Genomic DNA, 20,171 nt, shown 5'->3' on the forward strand with positions numbered 1-20,171 from the left:
TTTTCACGAAAAAATATATTAGTTCAGAGAAATAAGGAAAAAAAATAGCCTGTTGGTGACACAACCCCCTCCAGGCCGAAACCAAATTTTTTGAGTAATATGGACATCTATTATAATAACCTATATATTTCCTGCAGCCGATTTTGATGATATACATAGTTATAAACAAATGAAGATCAAAAAACGGTAAATTTTCGCTTTTTTCTTCTATTACTAAGAAAATAGGCAATTTAAACAAATTTGAGAGTAAGAAACTCATAAACGGTATAAAAAACTTCAATATGGCGTTTGCTTAATATGTCTATCCTTATTGGTTGCTTAGAAAATTGCAAAATAAATAATAAATTTTGAGTTTTTATAAATATTTATAACTTATGTAAAAATTAACTTAGAACCTTCTTATTAAACGGAATGCTGAGACTTATGGTGCTTAATTCATACCCTAAATTTCTAAGAAATTGGTCAAATAGTTTAAAAGTTATTTAATTTGTTTATCCCAAATTTATTTTTTTTTGCAACACTGTAAGTCAGAAAATGATGAAGCTACAGTAATACTTTGGATAGTTTATGGAAGAAGGAAATTGACAGTATTAATTTAATTAAAAAAAAATTACAAAAAATAATTATAAATATTGCAAAATTATTTTGCAAAAACATGTGAATTAAATAAATGGGGGGGCTAACTTTGTCCCTAATTGTCCTAGGACAGTTGTTTTTCTTTCTAAATGTGTATAAAAATTCAGTCTTTCTAAATATGAAAAAATAATTTTTCTACAGGTAACGGTTAAAAAGTTATTCTAATTGTTTATAAATAAGCAAAAAATCGACGTTTTTTCAAAATAATTTTACACTGTTTAAAATTATTTTTTGTCATTTATTTTTAATAAATAGTATAAATGTTCTTCTTTCATAAACTGTCCGAAGTATGATTGTAGCCTCATAATTTTCTGACTTGTAGTGTTGCAAAAAAAATGAATTTGGGATAAACAAATTAAATAATTTTTAAACTATTTGACCAATTGCTTTGAAATTTAAAATATGATTTAAGTACAAGAAGTATCAGCATTCCGTTTAATAAGAAGGTTCTAAGTTAATTTTTACATAAGTTATGAATATTTTTAAAAACTCAAAATGTATGATTTATTTTGCAATTTTCTAAGCAACCAATAAGGATGGACATATTCAGCGAACGCCATATTGAAGTTTTTTATACGATTTATGAGTTTCTTACACTCAAATTTGTTTAAAGTGCTTAACTTTTTGGTAATAGACGAAAAAAGCGAAAATTTAGCGTTTTTTGATCTTCATTTGTTTATAACTATGTATATCATCAAAATCGGCTGCAGGAAACATATAGTAATAATATAGATGTCCATACTACTCAAAAAATTTGGTTTCGGCCTGGAGGGGGATGTGTCACGAGAAAAATCTTATTTCTCTGGACTATATAACGTGTATTTTTGCATAATATGTCACCATGAATTTTTTCAAATTTTTAAAATTGGTGAAACGCACCTTTAAAAATAAAAAAACCGCATTTTTTCTGTTTTTTTTTTTCGTTTTTTGATACAATTTTATACATATTTTTCAAAAAAGGTAACACCGTCACTGGAATAGGTAAAAAACTGAAAAGTAATTGGGGTTTGCTTAATAAAAATTTTTTGTAATGCCATCCATTTTCAAGATACAGGGCGTTGAAGAAAACAAAATTTTTACTGGCAACATTGTAATAAAATTTGGCGAGTTTTAAGAGGTAGTTGTTATGCATTTTTTGACATACAATTAAGAATTTTATATTTATCATTGGCGCGCATAGGGGTAATGGTCTGAACTTTTTAAAGAATAAAGATAGTACGCCACTGACATATTTCAAATTAACAATCGTTTTTGAATTCATCGTTCAATTTGTGACAAAAAATCTATCTTCCTATTTTTTCATACGACGCGCCATTTTTATTCAAAAAATAAAACATCTTAACCCTTACAAAGTATTCGAACTTCTAGTAGTTTCTACATCTACATAAACTCGGTACATCCATTATAAAAACTAATTCGAATACTTTGGAAGCGTTAAGATATTTTATTTTTTGCAGCAAAACGGCGCGTCGTATGAAAAAATGAGAAGATAGTTTTTTTTATGTCAAATTGAACGAGGAATTCAAAAATGATTGTTAATTTGAAATATGTCAGTGGCGTACTATCTTTTTTTCTTTGAAAAGTTCAGACCATTACCCCTATGCGCGCCAATGATGAATATCAAATCCTTAATTGTATGTCAAAACATGCACAATAACTACCTCTTAAAACCCGCTAAGTTTTATTACAATGTTGCCAGTAGTTTCGGCAAAATCGTAAAAAATGTGGAAAATTTTGTTTTCTTCAACGCCCTTTATCTTAAAAATGGATGGCGTTACAAAAATTTTTTATTAAGCAAACCCCAATTATTTTTCAGTTTTTTACCTATTCTAGTGACGGTGTTACCTTTTTTGAAAAATATGTATAAAATTGTATCAAAAAATAAATAAAAAAACCGAAAAAATGCGGTTTTTTATTTTTAAAGTGCGTTTCACCAATTTTAAAAATTTTAAAAAATTCAGGGTGAAGCATTATGCAAAAATACACGTTATATATTTTTCTCGTGAAAACGAATGTCTTAGTTATTTTTTTATACTTATTTAAAATTTTAAAATCGTCCTAAAATTTAAATTTCCCGCCAAAAATTAAAAAAAAAATCGGACAGAACTTTTTAAAGCTTACAACTGTTTTATTTAAAGTTTTTCGCTAGTTCTCGATGCGGCTGAGATAAAAAATAAAAACATAAAAACCCTAATTAGGCTCTAGGTAATAACACCCATGTCTATGCCATAAAACCTAAAAAACCCTACAGCAATTATTGTTTCCTAACATGATTTTGTTTATTTGTTCTGTCTCTCTTATAACTACTGTTCGTTTAAATATCTTTCTCACTACATTCCCAAATTATACAAAAATATGGAGAAATAGAGAGGTACATTATAAAGTTGCTGGAAAGTCTGTCAATGATGTATCAAAATATAAAAATACAATAATAAAGAGCGCACTTTTCTGTTTTTAACACTACTGCCCATATATCGCGTTTTGATTGAATGTTAGTCCTTTTACACGAAGTGTTCTGAAAATATTTTTAAATTTTTTAAGAATATTGAATGGAATACATTTTATTTATTCTTATTCAATAATATACTTATCCATATCTGTTTAATTCTAGGACCTGACGGAGGTTATCCGGTATCAACACCTCCAGGGCCTTATGTGCAACCGCCGACGAATCAAGGCGGGAACCAGGGTCCGACTTTGAGAGGGCCCTCCGGCCCACCAAATCAATCGTCAACACCACCTAATGCGGCCGATATTAAAGTATCTACATTACCTCAACAACCTTCGTTAAATCATATGGTAAGTAGTCTAGTAGTCTAGTATTTATATTTAATATTTATGTTGTTACCAGTGCTGTTTTTGTGACGGTACGCCGTACCGGTACCTCTTGGGACAAAAAAAAACAACAAAATATTTTGTTAGTTTTTTCCATTAAAAGCAGACATAACTTTTCAGAAACCACAAGTTTGATAGGAGTAAAAAATTTCCAAATGTCTCAGACAAATAATCTTTGTACTCTTATCAATGATGTAGCCAAGCATGGATGGTCTTAGATTTTTTATAGTGTTCAGGACAAATTATAGACAAATTTCTGAATTTTTTCCTTGCTCCCAAATAGCTTTAAAAAGTTCTCAGGGGCGGACGCCCTTCTAACCACCCCCAGACCCCCGGAACATTGCGTACCGAAACCTATATTGTTACAAAAACAGCACTGGTTGTTACGATGTAGAACTTTGTCAACACAATAGAACGCGTTTAAATATACAAGGCGATCATTGTCAATGGGAAGGAGGCTTACGCCACTAGTTAAATTTTTGTCATTTTAATAGTTTGTATATTGATAAAGTGATTTTAAAATAATTTTGGAACATACAGAATATTCCAATAATCTGTATGGACACGGTGCGATTTTATTAAAATTTCTAATCGTCCGTAAGACAATTATTAGACCTGGATCTCGCGTACCAAAAAAATTGATTAATAGCATGCTGAAAATTTGTTAATAGCTTAACGGTGTCTAGTCGGACAAACTTTGATGTACGGAAACACTGGAACAGGGGAAGTTTTAATTGTGAAACAGTTTAAAAATTTGGAACGTCAGATTACGAAAACGTCCCATGTATTTTGTCGGACAGAACATCCAATTGATTTGTTACCCTTTCATTAAACTCTCTTGTATAAATCAGACTGTTATTACTAACCAACATTATTCCTGTCATTTGACATGTTCTTCGTGTTCCACTCATTAAAATGCCCAGTTGGTGATAAACACCAGTCTGATTTTTGCATGAGAGTTTAATGAAATGGTAACAAATCAATTGGAAGTTCTGCCCGACAAAATACATGGAACGTTTTCGTAGTCTGACGTTCCAAATTTTTAACCTGTTCCACAATTAAAACTTCCCCTGTTCCAGTGTTCCCATATATCAAAGTTTGTCCGACTAGACACCGTTAAGCTATTAACAAATTTTCAGCTTGCTATTAATCAACTATTTTTTTGGTACGCGGGATCCAGGTCTAAATAGAACGTATAGGCTTATATATTAACATAGACAGAGTATCATGTTGAGCGAAGTGACACCATATTTTTTTTTATCAGTGCTGCCTCACTCTTATAGTAAAACTGCGACAGTATCATTCACGTCATTTTTAAGTGGGAAGTCGTATGAAGCAGGTTAGTTTCATACTTCCGTTGTCGGACTAAAGAAACGAGGCTGTAAATCTGTCGGACAACAATATTTTGTAATTAATAATTATTATAAGTACTTTCAATTGAAAATTAAGAGTTTTGTAATAACAAAACTGTACCGCGCTAGAGTGACTGGTGGACGTATAATCTTTTGATTAAAATTAAAAATTATACAGTAGACTCCCTCTATAACGAGAACCGAAATGGCCGGCTAATTACCTCGTTATAAGCGGATCTCGTTATATCAGGTTCTTCACCACTGAAATGTTTTGATGCCTCTTACGTAGTTTATTAGGTGTCGATGGTCGACCTTAACAATGAGACTTCGCCATCATAAATTGTAAATTTCCTGCAATATTCAATATAGGTCGATAGATAAACAGGAAGTTTATTACAGGCGGTGGAGTTTATTACAGCACTGACCTCTATAATAACCCAGATGTTGGGCATTTCTATATACAGGCAGTTGGGATATTTTTTATAGCTATTACTGCGCTAAAAACAGGTAAAGAAACACATTCTTCGATTTTATTTTTCCTCGTTATAAATAACCAAATACTGGTTATAACCAAAAACTTATACTGTTGATAACTCTACCTTTGAAGTGGTGGACAAATTCACATACTTGGGCGCCCTGATCACCAAGGAGAACGTCATGACGGAAGAAATCAAGCGAAGGATAATCCTAGCGAACAAATGCTATTTTGGACTGAGTAGACATATTTATGAGAAGCAGAAACTTAAGTCAAAAAACAAAAATAACCATATACAAAACCCTTAAACAACCAGTGTTGACATATGGATCGGAGACATGGACCATCTCCAAGGCAGATGAAAACCTTCTGCTTATATTTGAACGAATGATCCTGAGAGGAATATTCGGTGGCATTTGTGAAAATGGTATTTGGAGGAGGAGGTACAGCTACGAGGTATACCACAGATATAAACATATTATATTTGGTGGTAAAGACGTAGTATCTCTTATAAGAATAGGAAGACTAAGATGGGCAGGACATTTAGCAAGATCACAGCATAACAACCCTCCTAGAAGAATCCTTATGTCACAACCTGTGGGAAGTAGAAATAGAGGTAGGCCAAAACTTGGATGGAAGGACGGTGTAGATGAGGATGGAAGAAAAATAGGCGCAGCAAACTGGCAACGGTTGGCAATGGATAGGACTGACTGGCGTAATAGACTTGGGAAGGTCGAGGCTCTTTCATAGGGCTGTAGCACCATTGATGATGATGATAATAACCAAATATGCCTCGTTATAGAGGTATTATAGTTCAATAGGAATTTCATGGAACATCTAGTGCCCTCGTTATAAGCGAAACCTCGTAATATCCGTGTTCGTTATAGAGAGCGTCTACTGTAGTTTTGTAATAACAAAACCTAACCGCGCTAGAGCTACAGGTGTAGGCGTGGGGAGTGCGGAAACGCGTCCAACCTGCACTCTGAAAAGGGCCTAGCCGGGTAAGATGGTGAAAAGTGCCCCCAACCCAATCTAAATTCCATATAGGCCACTTTTTAGCACATATAGAGGAACTCACTTTCTGAAATTTTTAGCCCCCTAGGTGGTCACGTGACCCCCCTAGAGCCTAATTAGGCTTTTTAGGTTTTTATTTTTTATCTCAGCCGCATTAGGAGCTAGCCAAAAACTTTATTTAAAAAAGTTGTAAGTTTTAAAAAGATCTATATGAAAAATTATTTTTTTATTTTTTTGGCGGGAAATTCGAATTTTTAGAACAATTTTAAACTTTTAAATAAATCTGAAAAAAAAACTAAGACACTCGTTTTTACGAAAATTAATTATAATGTGTATTTTTGCACAATCTTTCACCCTGAATTTTTTCAGATTTTTAAAATTGGTGAAACGTACCTTTAAAAATAAAAAACCGCATTTTTTCGGTTTTTTTTCGTTTTTTTGATACTATTTTATACATATTTTTCAAAAAATTTAACACCGTCACTAGAATAGGTAAAAAACTGAAAAATAATTGGGATTTGCTTCATAAAAATTTTTTGTAACGCCATCCATTTTCAAGATACAGGGCGTTGAAGAAAACAAAATTTTACATATTTTTTACGATTTTGCCGAAACTACTGGCAACATTGTAATAAAACTTGGCGGGTTTTAAGAGGTAGTTATTGTGCATGTTTTGATATACAACTAAGGATTTAATATTCATCATTGGCGCGCATAGGGGTAATGGTCTGAACTTTTCAAAGAAAAAAAGATAGTACGCCACTGACATATTTCAAATTAACAATCATTTTTGAATTCCTCGTTCAATTTGCAATAAAAAATCTATCTTCTCATTTTTTCATACGACGCGCTGTTTTGCTGCAAAAAATAAAATATCTTAACGCTTCCAAAGTATTCGAATTAATTTTGATAATGGATGTATGAGTTTATTATGTATGTAGATGTAGAAACTACTAGAAGTTCGAATACTTTGTAAGGGTTAAGATCTTTTAGTTTTTGAATAAAAATGGCGCGTCGTATGAAAAAATAAGAAGATACATTTTTTGTCACAAATTGAACGAGAAATTAAAAAACGATTGTTAATTTGAAATATGTCAGTGGCGTACTATCTTTATTCTTTAAAAAGTTTAGACCATTACCCCTATGCGAGCCAATGATGAATATCAAATCATTAATTGTATGTCAAAATATGCACAATAACCAGCTCTTAAATTCCGCCAAGTTTTATTACAATGTTGCCAGTAGTTTCAGCAAAATCGTAAAAAATGTGTAAAATTTTGTTTTCTTCAACGCCCTGTATTTTGAAAATGGATGGCTTTACAAAAAATTTTTATTAAGCAAACCCCAATTATTTTTCAGTTTTTTACCTATTCTAGTAACAGTGTTACCTTTTTTGAAAAATATGTACAAAATTGTTTCGAAATACGAAAAAAAAACTGAAAAAATGCGGTTTTTTATTTTTAAAGGTACGTTTTACCAATTTTAAAAGTCTGAAAAAATTCAGGGTGAAATATTGTGCAAAAATACACATTATAATTAATTTTCGTAAAAACGAGTGTCTTAGTTTTTTTTTCAGAGTCATTTAAAAGTTTAAAATTGTTCTAAAAATTCGAATTTCCCGCCAAAAATTTTAAAAAATTTTTTTTCTTATAGATCTTTTTGGAACTTACAACTTTTTTTAATAAAGTTTTTGGCTAGCTCTTGATGCGCCTGAGATAAAAAATAAAAACATAAAAAGCCTAATCAGGCTCTAGGGGGGTCACGTGACCACCTAGGGGGCTAAAAATTTCAGAAAGTGAGTTCCTCTATATGTGCTAAAAATTGGCCTATATGGAATTTAAATCGAGCTGGGGGCACTTTTCACCATCTTACCCGGCTAGGCCCTTTTCAGAAAATAGTAGACTCGCTCAAACAAACCATTTTTAGGACTTTCAAATCATTTTCAAAAAAGGACGGTGTACTGGGCACTATTTAAATAGTTCCTAACATCACGTTAAAATAAGTAAGGGCTCCGTCCAATTATTATTGAAGCCACATTATTTGCGTTGAGCTTTTCTGAACTGGGAGTTACAAGGGCGTTTTTGAAAAGTCTTGTTTTAAAAATTTCAGAAGTCTTTTATTGTATGACGAATGCCACACCGATTCTTTTCTCACGTTGATCATGTTTAGCACGTGACTAACACAAAAAAGTTTTTACTTTCTGGAAAAATTTTATATTTTACACTTGACAGGTAATAAATATGAAAGTATCAATGCATTGATGTTGGTGGTGATCAGTGAATGCTGTTTTTTATATCCGGAAATCTCGTTTTTAAATATTCTAAAATATGGAATCACTTATTTATTTATTTTATTAAGACTTTAGCGCCCAAAATATTTACTCAAAATATTTTTGTTGAAAGTTAATTTTTATAACACAATATTTGATTTGTTTTATTTTTAGAGTAGTTTATATTTGTTTAAATATGTATTTAGACAGCTATTAATAAAAATATATTGTAACCAAAATATCTGAAATGTGTTTAATCCGTGATATCTGGTTTTGAATGTTTCTCCTTTATTCTGTTTTTTCTTTATTATACATGTGATGTTTTTACAATAATTACAATACATGTTTTTTGTCCAAATACACGCATTACCATCGTCACTGGTGTTAAAAAGAAATCCGACGGTACGTTGGCGAGGCAGGCCGAGTGAAATAGAAAAATGTAACAGAAAAAGATAAAAACTGAAGACGGGATTCAACGCAACGTAACATTGATTCAACGCAACGTGAAATAGCAAAATGTTCTCAAAATTTGTTATTTATGATCCTTAGCTAATGCCAAAAGTACTCGGCAGGACATAGCTAAAACACAAGAGGGACGTTAGACAAGACGAATCATAGAATGGAGGCCCAGAAACTACAAAAGAAGCTGAGGAAGACCACCGACTAGATGTACCGACGATATAAAAAGAGTGGCGGAAAACTTTCTACAAGCGGCCCGGTGTAGAGAACACTGGAAAGAACTGAGGGAGGCCTATGTCCAGCAGTGGACGCGATTGGCTGACTAATGATGATGAAGCTAATACCAAACTCTATTATTGCCTCTGTACTGCGCAAGTTATTGCCTCTGTACCCTATTTTATTGTCCTGAAGAGCGTCTTTCTTTTTCCCATGAATTATACGGTTCAAAGAAATTTAGCATACAGGTGCTAAAGCGTAGTCCTTTCGACTGAGCTAGGAGCTGATACGATCAGTACCGTGGCAATTTTACTATGTGGTGGTCTAACTACACTGTGTTAACCCATTCGCTGCTGATCACGCGCCAGCGCGTTATATGATGGTTACTTCAGTCAGGTGCCGTTCACGCGCCAGCGAGTGATATGGTTATTTCAATCAGGAGCCGTTCAACAGAATGGCCGCTAGTCGAGTTCCAGCCGGTTCGGTAGGCAGCGAATGGGTTAAGATTTTTATCATTATGTGAATTAACCAATTTAATAAAATTTCTACCGCCCACACTGGCGGTGTTCCTTGATATTCTTGGGGACATGGTGGTCCGATTGATTTTATCATAAAAGTAAATACACACACCGGCAAAATTAGCCGAACACCTTAAAAATGGGACATGTTTGATGTCTCGAATTTCCTAAACCTGTTTTCCGATTTGAGTGATTTTTTTAGTAGGTTATAGTATAGCCTTATTAGTTAAGAATATCGGTGTAATAATATTGTTGCTAGACAGGTAAATGTCATTTTATACCGGGTGTTACAATCATACTGTTTTTTTTTCTTAAAGTTCGGAACACCCTGTGGAATAGTCTGGTTAGCATATATAAAATATTAAAATTAAAACTCGATTGTAGACTTGGCTTTCTTAACATTTTCTTTTTTGATTCATTCGCTTATGTTGGAAAATAAAAAAGTTATGTGCTTTAACAACTAGCCATGTTTTTTATCAATAAATCCTCATAGTAGGGGAGGAAAGTATGCTAAATTTGCAGTTACTCGAGCGTTATGGGGACCTGTTGGATTGTGAAGAGTGGGTGCTAAAACCAAAAAAAGTTAAGTTAAGTTTTTCATAAAGTGTGGGACTCTCCATTTTTTTTAATTTAATTTTCCATTTCCACCAATCGTTTTGTCCGATTATAGCGCCATCTATCCATGATTGGAAAAATGTTGCGAATAAAAGTTGCTTATTTTTACGTCAAGGATCCAAATCTGCAATAAAAATTGGGGGCTCCTATTTAAGATTTTAAAGTAACCCCCACCCCACCTCCGTGGGGGTCGTGTTTGGTGCCATTCGGTAGATTTTTGAAAAATATTGGATAGGTGTATTTTGCAGTTTTACGATCTGATGGTTATTTCGCGAAATATAGCAGGGTTCGTATTTAAAATTTTTAATTTACCCCCCCCCCACCCCTCTCCGTGGGGTGTCACGAGCCCCCACGGAGGTGGGGTGGGGGATTTAATTTAAAATCTTAAATAGGAGCCCCCAATTTTTATTGCAGATTTGGATTCTTTACGTAAAAATAATCAACTTTTATTCGACACATTTTTTCGAATTATGGATAGATATCGCTATAATCGGAGAAAAATGATTGTTCCAAATAAAATGAAAAGTCCCCCACTTTATGCAAAACTTAACTTAACCTTTTTTTTGGTTTTAGCACCCACTCTTCACAATCCAATAGGCTCGAGTAACTGCAATAATAACCCCATAACGCTCGAGTAACTGCAAATTTAGCATACTTTCCTCCCCTACTACGAGGATTTATTGATAACAAACATGGCTAGTTGTTAAAGCACATAACTTTTTTTATTTTCCAACATAAGCAAATGAATCAATAAGGAAACTGTTAAGAAAGCCTAACAATCGAGTATTAATTTTAATATTTTACATATGCTAGAATATTCCATAGGGTGTTCCAAACTTTAAGAAAAAAACACAGTATGATTGGTACACCCGGTATAAAATGATATTTACCTGTCTAGCAACGATATTCTTAAATAATAAGGCTATAACATACTAAAAGAATCACTCAAATCGGACCAGTGGTTTAGGAAATTCGAGACATCGAAAATGTCCCATTTTTAAGGTGTGTTCGGCTAATTTTGCCGGTGTGTGTATTTATTAATGTTATAGTACTGTGGGGTGCAAACTGTGCTCTCTTGCCTTTTCACTTTTATATATTTTTATCTCTCTTTGCCGACGTATAAATTGGTCAACCGCTTCAACGCGTCGTTTAAATTGGGCTTTACAGGCCCAAATTAAAGTCCCAAGTATTCTCCATTTGGTTTATCCACTGACAACTTTCGACAGTTATCACACCAATTTTCTTATCATCGTCATTCACTGCATCTTTCCACCTTAAGTTTCCATCTTTCCATCTTAAGTTTTGGCTCTCATTTATTTCCGAGTTGTAGAATAAGGATTAGTTGGCGGTTGTTCTGTGGTGATCGAGGCGATTGTCGTATCATATAATTTTTATGAGGTACATACTACCTATACGAATTTCATAGTTGTTAGGCTTTGGTCACACGGCCGATTTTTTACGGCGCCGTAAGAGCCGTAAAAATAAGCGCGAAAATGGGTCCCACTGTGAGAATAGTAGATGGCCAGACTAAGCTGTAAAATATCGCGCAGCAACATCGAACCGGCCCATCTTTGCCAATCTTTGGCGTCGTGTCACAAACGAAGGGACGAATTCATTTTATTGGCCGTCGCGTAGTGCGTGGTCAGACAAGCGTGTTTGACTGCGAGCTACATTTTCGTTAAAAAATTAACTAAACCCATTTCGCCGGAATTATTTTGTTTTTAAATTTTAAAATTTTACTTATACATAATTATCAGTAATCTTGTTCTTAATAAAGAAATATTCATGAAATTATTTTACTTTTTGAATTATAACCAGTCCTATAAACAGGACTCTGGGCGTTATAGTTATCATAATATTGAAAGTATGTATGAATGAGTTTAAAATAGTTACGAGAATTAAAATTTTTATTTACATCTATAGGTCTGGATCCAGCGTATAAAAAAAAGTTGATTAATAGCAATCTGAAAATATGTTAATAGCTTAAGGGTGTCTAGTCGGATAAACTTTGATATATGGGAACACTGGAATAGGGGCAGTTTTAATTGTGGAACAGGTTAAAAATTTGGAACGGTCAGACCGCGAAAACGGCACATTTATTTTGTCCGACAGAACAGACTTAAACTCTCCGAACAGAGATTAAACTCTCATGCAAAAATCAGACTGCTATTTCTCACCTGTCATAATTCGTGTCATTTGACATATTCTACATGTTCCACTCATTAAAACGCCCATTTGGTGATAAATAGCAGTCTGATTTTTGCATGAGAGTTTAATCTCTCTTCTGAGAGTTTAAGTCTGTTCTGTCGGACAAAATAAATGTGCCGTTTTCGCGGTCTGACCGTTCCAAATTTTTAACCTGTTCCACAATTAAAACTGCCCTTGTTCCAGTGTTCCCATATATCAAAGTTTATCCGACTAGACACCCTTAAGCTATTAACACATTTTCAGCCTGCTATTAATCAACTTTTTTTTCATACGCGGGATCCAGACCTACTATTCTCCTGTTTTCATTTTCTACAGTATGTTAGTGCCACAACAAGTATCTAGCCACAACTACCAATAACCTGTATTTTTATCTCGCGACACGCCGTATTTTACATCCCCGTGTGGCCATGCTTTTTACAGCGCTTACTGCCGCTTAATTTTACGGCGCTTACTGCTCTTACGGCGCCGTAAAAAACGCCCGTGTGGCCAAAGCCTTATACATCCTCATCCAGAAATATTTTTACAGATATCACCAAATATTCCTCCCGGGATCTTTATTTCAAAGATGAATAATAGTTTTTCATCTGTTTTGGAGATGATCCACGTTTCGAATCCGGATGCCTGATTTACATGCTTGATTTATTTATGGTTCTGATATCAAGCTCATTGTAATAATCCTTTACCATTATTACAATATTTTCGTGAACATCTAGTAATATGTCTTCTCAGATATACACCTGACTTCGGAACGAGAAATGGTTCTTTCTTACAGACATTTTAGTGCATGTCACATTGTTCTTATGGTTTTGACATATATTTTACAAATTAAACCTCCTTCAATGTTAACCGTCATAAAGTTCAAAAATTCTTAAAAATGTCTGTAAAATTTTTATTATTATTTTGACATGTAATGTACATACCTACCGGAAGAAAACAGAAAAATTTTAAACATTTTTCTACTATTTTAAACTACATTTTACTGCCGTCAGTAAACACAAAAAATGTTTATTTCGCAAATAAACATTCCTTTTCGCTTAATTAAATTCAATGTTAAAGCTGCCACCCAACTGCCTCTTGGCAGTTTGAACATTTAATTTAAGTGAAAAGCAATGTTTATTTGTCAAATAAACATCTTTTCCTCTTTACTGACAGCAGTAAAATGTATTTTGAATAAAATAAATTACAGTCTTCTTTTGTCAATTAATTCAATTCAAAAGAAAAATTTTTGGTCACCCTGTATAAATAATTATGTTATTGTTTATATTACTGAATAGAGAATTGAATAACCTTTCAAATGAGCTAGCACACAACCCCTATTCTCGTTTAAAAAAATCGATTACGTAATCACGCCCAGATGGATGACGTCACTAGTATATTATACATGCCAAAAAATCATAATTTTAAAATAAAAATCGATCTGTTTCGGGATTTTTCCTTAAAGTGGTCGGCTTACCAAATAACGAAATTATTCCTTTCTTTTGCACCATACTTCGCCGCCGCCTACGCAAAGTATAACTCCGAAAAATGCCGTTAAGAATATAACTTTAAATGAACGCCGCGAGGAATATTATTTTCGATTATATGACTCTGAAAATTATAATCCCTAATAAAGTGTTAGCGAAAAAAAAATATTTTTTGAGGAGTATCAGCAAAAAACATTTCTGTTTGTGGGTCCACGAAAATTATAATTACTAAAATGTTCAACAAATCTTCCAGAAATTATTTTTTTCATGAGAACGGAAAGGGAAATGATTGTTTTCGTCGGCATCTATTAAGAACTAAATCTTTTCGTCATAAATGTTTTGGGAGTTATAATCTTCGCGGACACGCATATAAAAATAAATTGTATCGCCAACACTTATCAAAGAGGTGTATTATTTTCACTGAAAATGTATTAGGAATCACATTAATCATAGGTACCAGCGACTTAACTTTCAATAATTGAAAAGACGAAAAAAAAATTATAACCATTAATTTATAGAATCCTTATTTTACTCAGATTTAATTCAAGACTGGCCTATTTGCTTTGAGGCAGATATACAGGGTGTTTCATTAAGAATTGATACAGCAGATACAGAGTGTTTTATAACAAATATTCTAAAATGTGTTCAAACTTGACAAACAGTTTACACATATGTTAAGATACTCTAACTAGTGTTAGATAGTTTTCCGCTGTTACCAGAGGCGTTCTGTAGGGATATATACTTCATTTTCGTCACTTTCCCCCTCACAATCTACGCCACTGTCGTAATAATCATTTCAGCATGTTTTTTGATTCCTTGTTACTTTTTACATAAATATCATCCTTTTGTCTCATTGCGATAGAGTGAGTAATTTTCAAGTTATTTGCGTTTAAAGATAATGGATTCCATAAGACTATGTATTTTAAACTACATTCAATAAGATTATGTGTTTAAAATACATAATCTTATCGAATCCCTTACTTTAAAACGCAAATAACTTGAAAACTACTTACTCTATAGCATTGTGACAAAAAGGACGGTATTTACGTAAAAAGTAACGAAGAATCAAAGAAACATGCTGAAATGATTATTACGACAGTGGCGTAGACTGTAAGGGGGGAAAGAGGCGAAAATGAAGTATATATCCCTACAGCACGCCTCTGGTAACAGCCGAACTATCTTTTAACACTAGTTGAAGTATCCTAACATGTGTAAACTGTGTGTCAAGTTTGAACAAAAAATATTAACAGGTGCTTTAACAATGGGCTAAAATAATTTTAGAACATTTGTAATAAAACACTCTGTATCTCGCTAAGGAAGAATAGTTTATTTAAGCGTTTTGGGTTAAATCTTCGTATTTTGTGCTAAAGTTTCTCCAGTTACGATATGGACAATTCTTAATGAAACACCCTGTATAAATTACATGAATATCATTGAAGATATTTAATTCTGCTTTCTCAACCATATCATAATTCACATTAAAAATTTATCGGCTGTTTTTTTTCAGTCCGAAAGTTCATTAGTCCAGAATAAATAGATACTGTCGGCGTCTACCGGAAGGTTTCTTATGCTGGGGCCACAGTAACGTCTAATGCCGTTAATTAACGCATTATTTGCATTAAAGGCACGATTCCGACATCGACGGCAGACGGCAACTGCAAGCGGCAGTTAGAGTTGTCACCATGACGACATCATTACTTTGCACTTTTAATTTGCATAATTATTAGCAACTGGTGTCCGGCAGAACGTCAGTTGCTAAGAAATATACAAATTAATAGTGCAAAGTAATGACGTCGTCCTGGCGACAACTGCAACTGCCGCTCTGCAGTTGCCGCCTGCCGTCGATGTCGGAATCGTACGTTTGCCGTAGATGTCGGAATCGTGCCTTTAATGCAAATAATGCGTTAATTAACGGCATTAGACGTTACTGTGGCCCCAGCCATTCTAAACAGGAGTGCAAATATATACAGCGTGATATATTTAAATGATAATTAAAACAAGTAAAGATTTATTAGTATTAACAGTTTAAACTGTTTTTTTTTCATGTGCCATGCTCGATTGTCAAACCATTCTCTGAGGTTTCTAAGCCGTGGCGTTCTTCTTCGACCTGGCCCACTTCTTCCGTGTCTACCTTGCTTTGTATTATTAAATGGTGTATATTATATCTCTCTGGGTGTCGCATAACATGGCCAAAATATACAAGTTTGCGATTATTAACTCTTCTGTCGAGTTCAATGATGCAAAACAACTTCGTTACGAATTCTATCCACCCAACTTATTCGTAAGATTCTCTGAATTTTTCTCCCAGATTACAAAGGGTTCGAATTGCTTGATAAGTGTATCCATTAAAGTCCAACCTTCGACACCATACAAAAGAGTAGAGAACACATAACATCTCACTATATAATCTAATTTTCAGGCTCAAAATAATATTGTTTCCGCATAACAGTTTCTTTATCTTATAGAAAGCAGCTCTGGCCTTCTCTATACGTATTCTAATTTCTTTGCTCATGTCCCAGTTCTCATGTCCATATTCATCATACATTGTGGTAATTCTATTAATCAGATGTTGGAAGTTCTTTGTAATTGCTTGCAATTAACACCGTATCATTCGCGTATCTCAAATCTCAAAAAAACATTAGTGACAAAGACAAAAAGAACAACTAAGATAACTTTGAAAAAATAGGCTTCTACACTGCGGTGCAAAAAAATCGATCCACTAAAAGTTTGGTCATTTTTGATGTTTCGAATTTCCTAAACCTGTTGTCCGATTAAGTGATTTTTTTACCGCGTTATAGCATTGTTTAATATGCATTGGCAATATCTCTGTAATAATATTGTTGTTAGACAGTCAAACTATCATTGTATACCGGGTGTACGAATCAAACTGTGTGTTTTTCTCAAAGTTCGCATCACCCTGTGTACTATTCTGGCATTTATAAAATACTGAAATTAAAATCCAACTATAGCCTCAGGTTTTCTTAACATTTTGTTTTTCGATTCATTCGCTTATGTTGGATAATAAAAAAAGTTAGTTACTTTAACAACTGGCCATGTTCGTCATCAGTACAGAGTACAGGGTGTTTCTAAAATATTTGCAAGAAACTTTAAGGGGTTATTGTACATGAGAAAATAATGACAATTTGCTTTATAATCATGTCAGCAAACGCTGCGTTTCCGAGATACGGGATGTTCAATTTTTTTTTACAAACTGATGATTTACTTATTGCTTTAAAACCAGTTGAGATGTGCAAATCAAATTTGGTGGGTTTTAACACGTAATTATTGCACATTTTTGACATACAATTAAGAATTTAATATTCACCAGTGGCGCGCAAACAATTATTATGACCGATATTACCCGTACGCACACCAATGGTGAATATAAAATTCTTAATTGTATGTCAAAAAATGTGCAATAACTACGTTTTAAAACCCACCGAATTTAATCTGCATATCTCAACCGGTTTTAAAGCAATAAATAAATCGTCAGTTTGTAAAAAAAATTGAACATCCCATATCTTGGAAACGAAGCGTTTGCGGACGTATGATTATAAAACAAATTGTTATTATTTTCTCATGTAAAATTACCCTTAAAGTTTGTCGCACTTATTTAGAAACACCCTGTACTAATGACAAACATGGCCAGTTGTTAAAGTACCTAACTTTTTTATTATTCAACATAAGCGAATGAATCTAAAGCCAAAATGTTAAGAAAACCTGAGGCTATAGTTGGGTTTTAATTTCAGTATTTTATAAATGCTAAAATAGTCCACAGGGTGATGCGAACTTTGAGAAAAAAACACAGTTTGATTCGTACACCCGGTATACAATGACAGTTTAACTGTCTAGCAACAATATTATTACATCGATATTGTCAATGCATAAGGGTATAACGTGGTAAAAAATCACTTAAATCGGACAACCGGTTTAGGAAATTCAAAACATCAAAAATGACCAAATTTTTAGTGGATCGGTTTTTTTGCACTGCAGCGTAGTGTACATTGTATTTATCTTATCTGCATGAGACGAGACCAATTGATATTCGTCAGTATCTAAATAAGATAAGCACTAAAATGAAAAGGATAAAAACAATTGGGGTAGAACATAATATTCGGTGGATACGATTAATGTGCCGATTGGAAGTTACTGGAGTGATAAAAATGGAATTATTGCAAGGTAACCTAAAGGTGTAAAGTAAAAAGCTCCCTGTATCAAATAAAACAGTCACTGAACACGTAACTAAAAAAACAATAATTTTTTAAAAATTTTCTCATTTGAAAAAACTGTACACGAAACGGCACAATGATCGGTAGACGTAAAACGTACAAAATTTATTAATTAACACTCATTAATAAGTAATTTCTTGTTTAGCTAAATTCCTGTTTACAAGGAAAGTCATATTTAAACTTTTTCAGTTTGAACTCCATATTTTTACAATATATAATAATTCCAAGAAAACAACAATTCTTATCGTTTCCCCGTAAATGATAAAGATAATACAAATTATCTAACAATATTGCTCTCATACCTAGCTTTTTCAAGGCTGCCCAGGAGGAAAAATAAAGCATTCACATGTTAACAATATAGATACAGTGAATCATGAAACTTAACTTACAAATTTTTTTGGGTGTCACTTGTTCATAATTCTCCTGATGTGTTGTAATTATTAAGTGATGGACGGGCACCATTTTACAGTAGAACCCCGATTATCCGGGTGCGGATTATCCGTGCTATGATTTTCTATTGCCCAAGTTGCATTTTTGAGGTATCAAAATAGCGTCATCGTAAATCACTTGACGGAAACTCTAAATGACGAAATAGAGACTCATAATGAAAGATTTATTTTTTCTGTTATTTTTTATGGTAGGTACATATGTATGTGTATACGTACATTATGTATTATACATAAGAAATACATGTTCGGATTATCCGTGCTTTTCAATTATCCGTGCCACCTCCGGTCCCGAGGAGCACGGATAATCGGGGTTCTACTGTATATATAGAACATAATAATATGATGTATTTATTGTGTCACTTAATATGTTCCTAGGTTGTTTTCGATTTTGTCACATCTTTCAAAACCTTTCAATGGCGATTGTGTTAAAAAAAAGCATGGATTATCCCTAATTTGGGTTTTTATGGAAACAGGTCAATTTTTTTCCACATTTTGATAGAATTCTTTTATTCTTTCCCTTCAAAATAAAATCCTTTAACATAGACCCAGTGACATAACAATAATTATAAAATTTATTACTTTAATTATGGCGTTGAAGGGTCATCATCCGACCTCGTTGTGTTGCTAGTTCCAATTACTATGTGTACCTACAGACGAAACTTTATAAATCCATATTTCTGTCAATATCCATTTCACTTATATGCTCATTTCGAATGTTCCCTAATCTTGATCTTCGACAACTTCTCATAAAATCCATTTCGGTTGCCAAGAGTTCGTTTATGTTAGAAACTTATACATATAATAAAGCAAAAATTCAGTTAGAATAGAATAGAAATATGCTTCATTGTCATGAAAAATTTAACAATTTTATAGACAAAGCTTACAAGAATCATAAATAAAAACAATAACAAATACAATTTACTAAAATTATACAGATCGTCAATATAAATAAAACATAATAAAGTGAAGTAACAATCTATTGCAAAATTTAAAAAAAAATTGCAAATTGCGTAATCTACCTTAAGAAATTTAATAAGTTATGCTGCTGCATATGACACTCAAATATAGATTAAGATTCTACTTATACATCAGAATACTGTAATTTCTTAGTTAATGGTTAAGAAACTCTGCTATTGAATAATATGGTCTTTCAGATAAATAGGCTTTTGTCATTTTACGTAACTTGGGGAAAGATGTTGCAGATTTAAGTTGTAGAGGGAGATGGTTGTATAATTTTTTTGCAGAATATAATATAGATTTCTTTTTTAACTCATTGGATGGGATCAGTAAATAGATGTCAAAGGTAGAATTTCTGGTGGAATAGTCATGTCTAGGTCTTGCTGGAAAGACATGTAGATGTTTACGAATTAAGCAAACAGTTTCTAAAATATATAAAGAAGGTAATGTTAGAATCCTGTGATCTTTGAAGTAGC

General features: G+C 33.1%; 1 protein-coding gene across 3 annotated transcripts in view; it reads left to right on the forward strand.

Moving 5' to 3' along the window:
* Positions 1–20,171, forward strand: part of LOC114326358 (eukaryotic translation initiation factor 4 gamma 3) — a 394,838-nt gene that overhangs the window by 104,724 nt on the left and 269,943 nt on the right. For all 3 annotated transcript variants that reach the window (XM_050641529.1, XM_050641532.1, XM_050641538.1), the window contains one exon: positions 3,248–3,435. In XM_050641529.1, the coding sequence (XP_050497486.1) occupies positions 3,248–3,435 (188 nt within the window). The remainder of the gene's footprint in view (positions 1–3,247; positions 3,436–20,171) is intronic.

The sequence above is a fragment of the Diabrotica virgifera genome, chromosome 1, assembly GCF_917563875.1.
Source record: "Diabrotica virgifera virgifera chromosome 1, PGI_DIABVI_V3a".
Classification (NCBI taxonomy): domain Eukaryota; kingdom Metazoa; phylum Arthropoda; class Insecta; order Coleoptera; family Chrysomelidae; genus Diabrotica; species Diabrotica virgifera.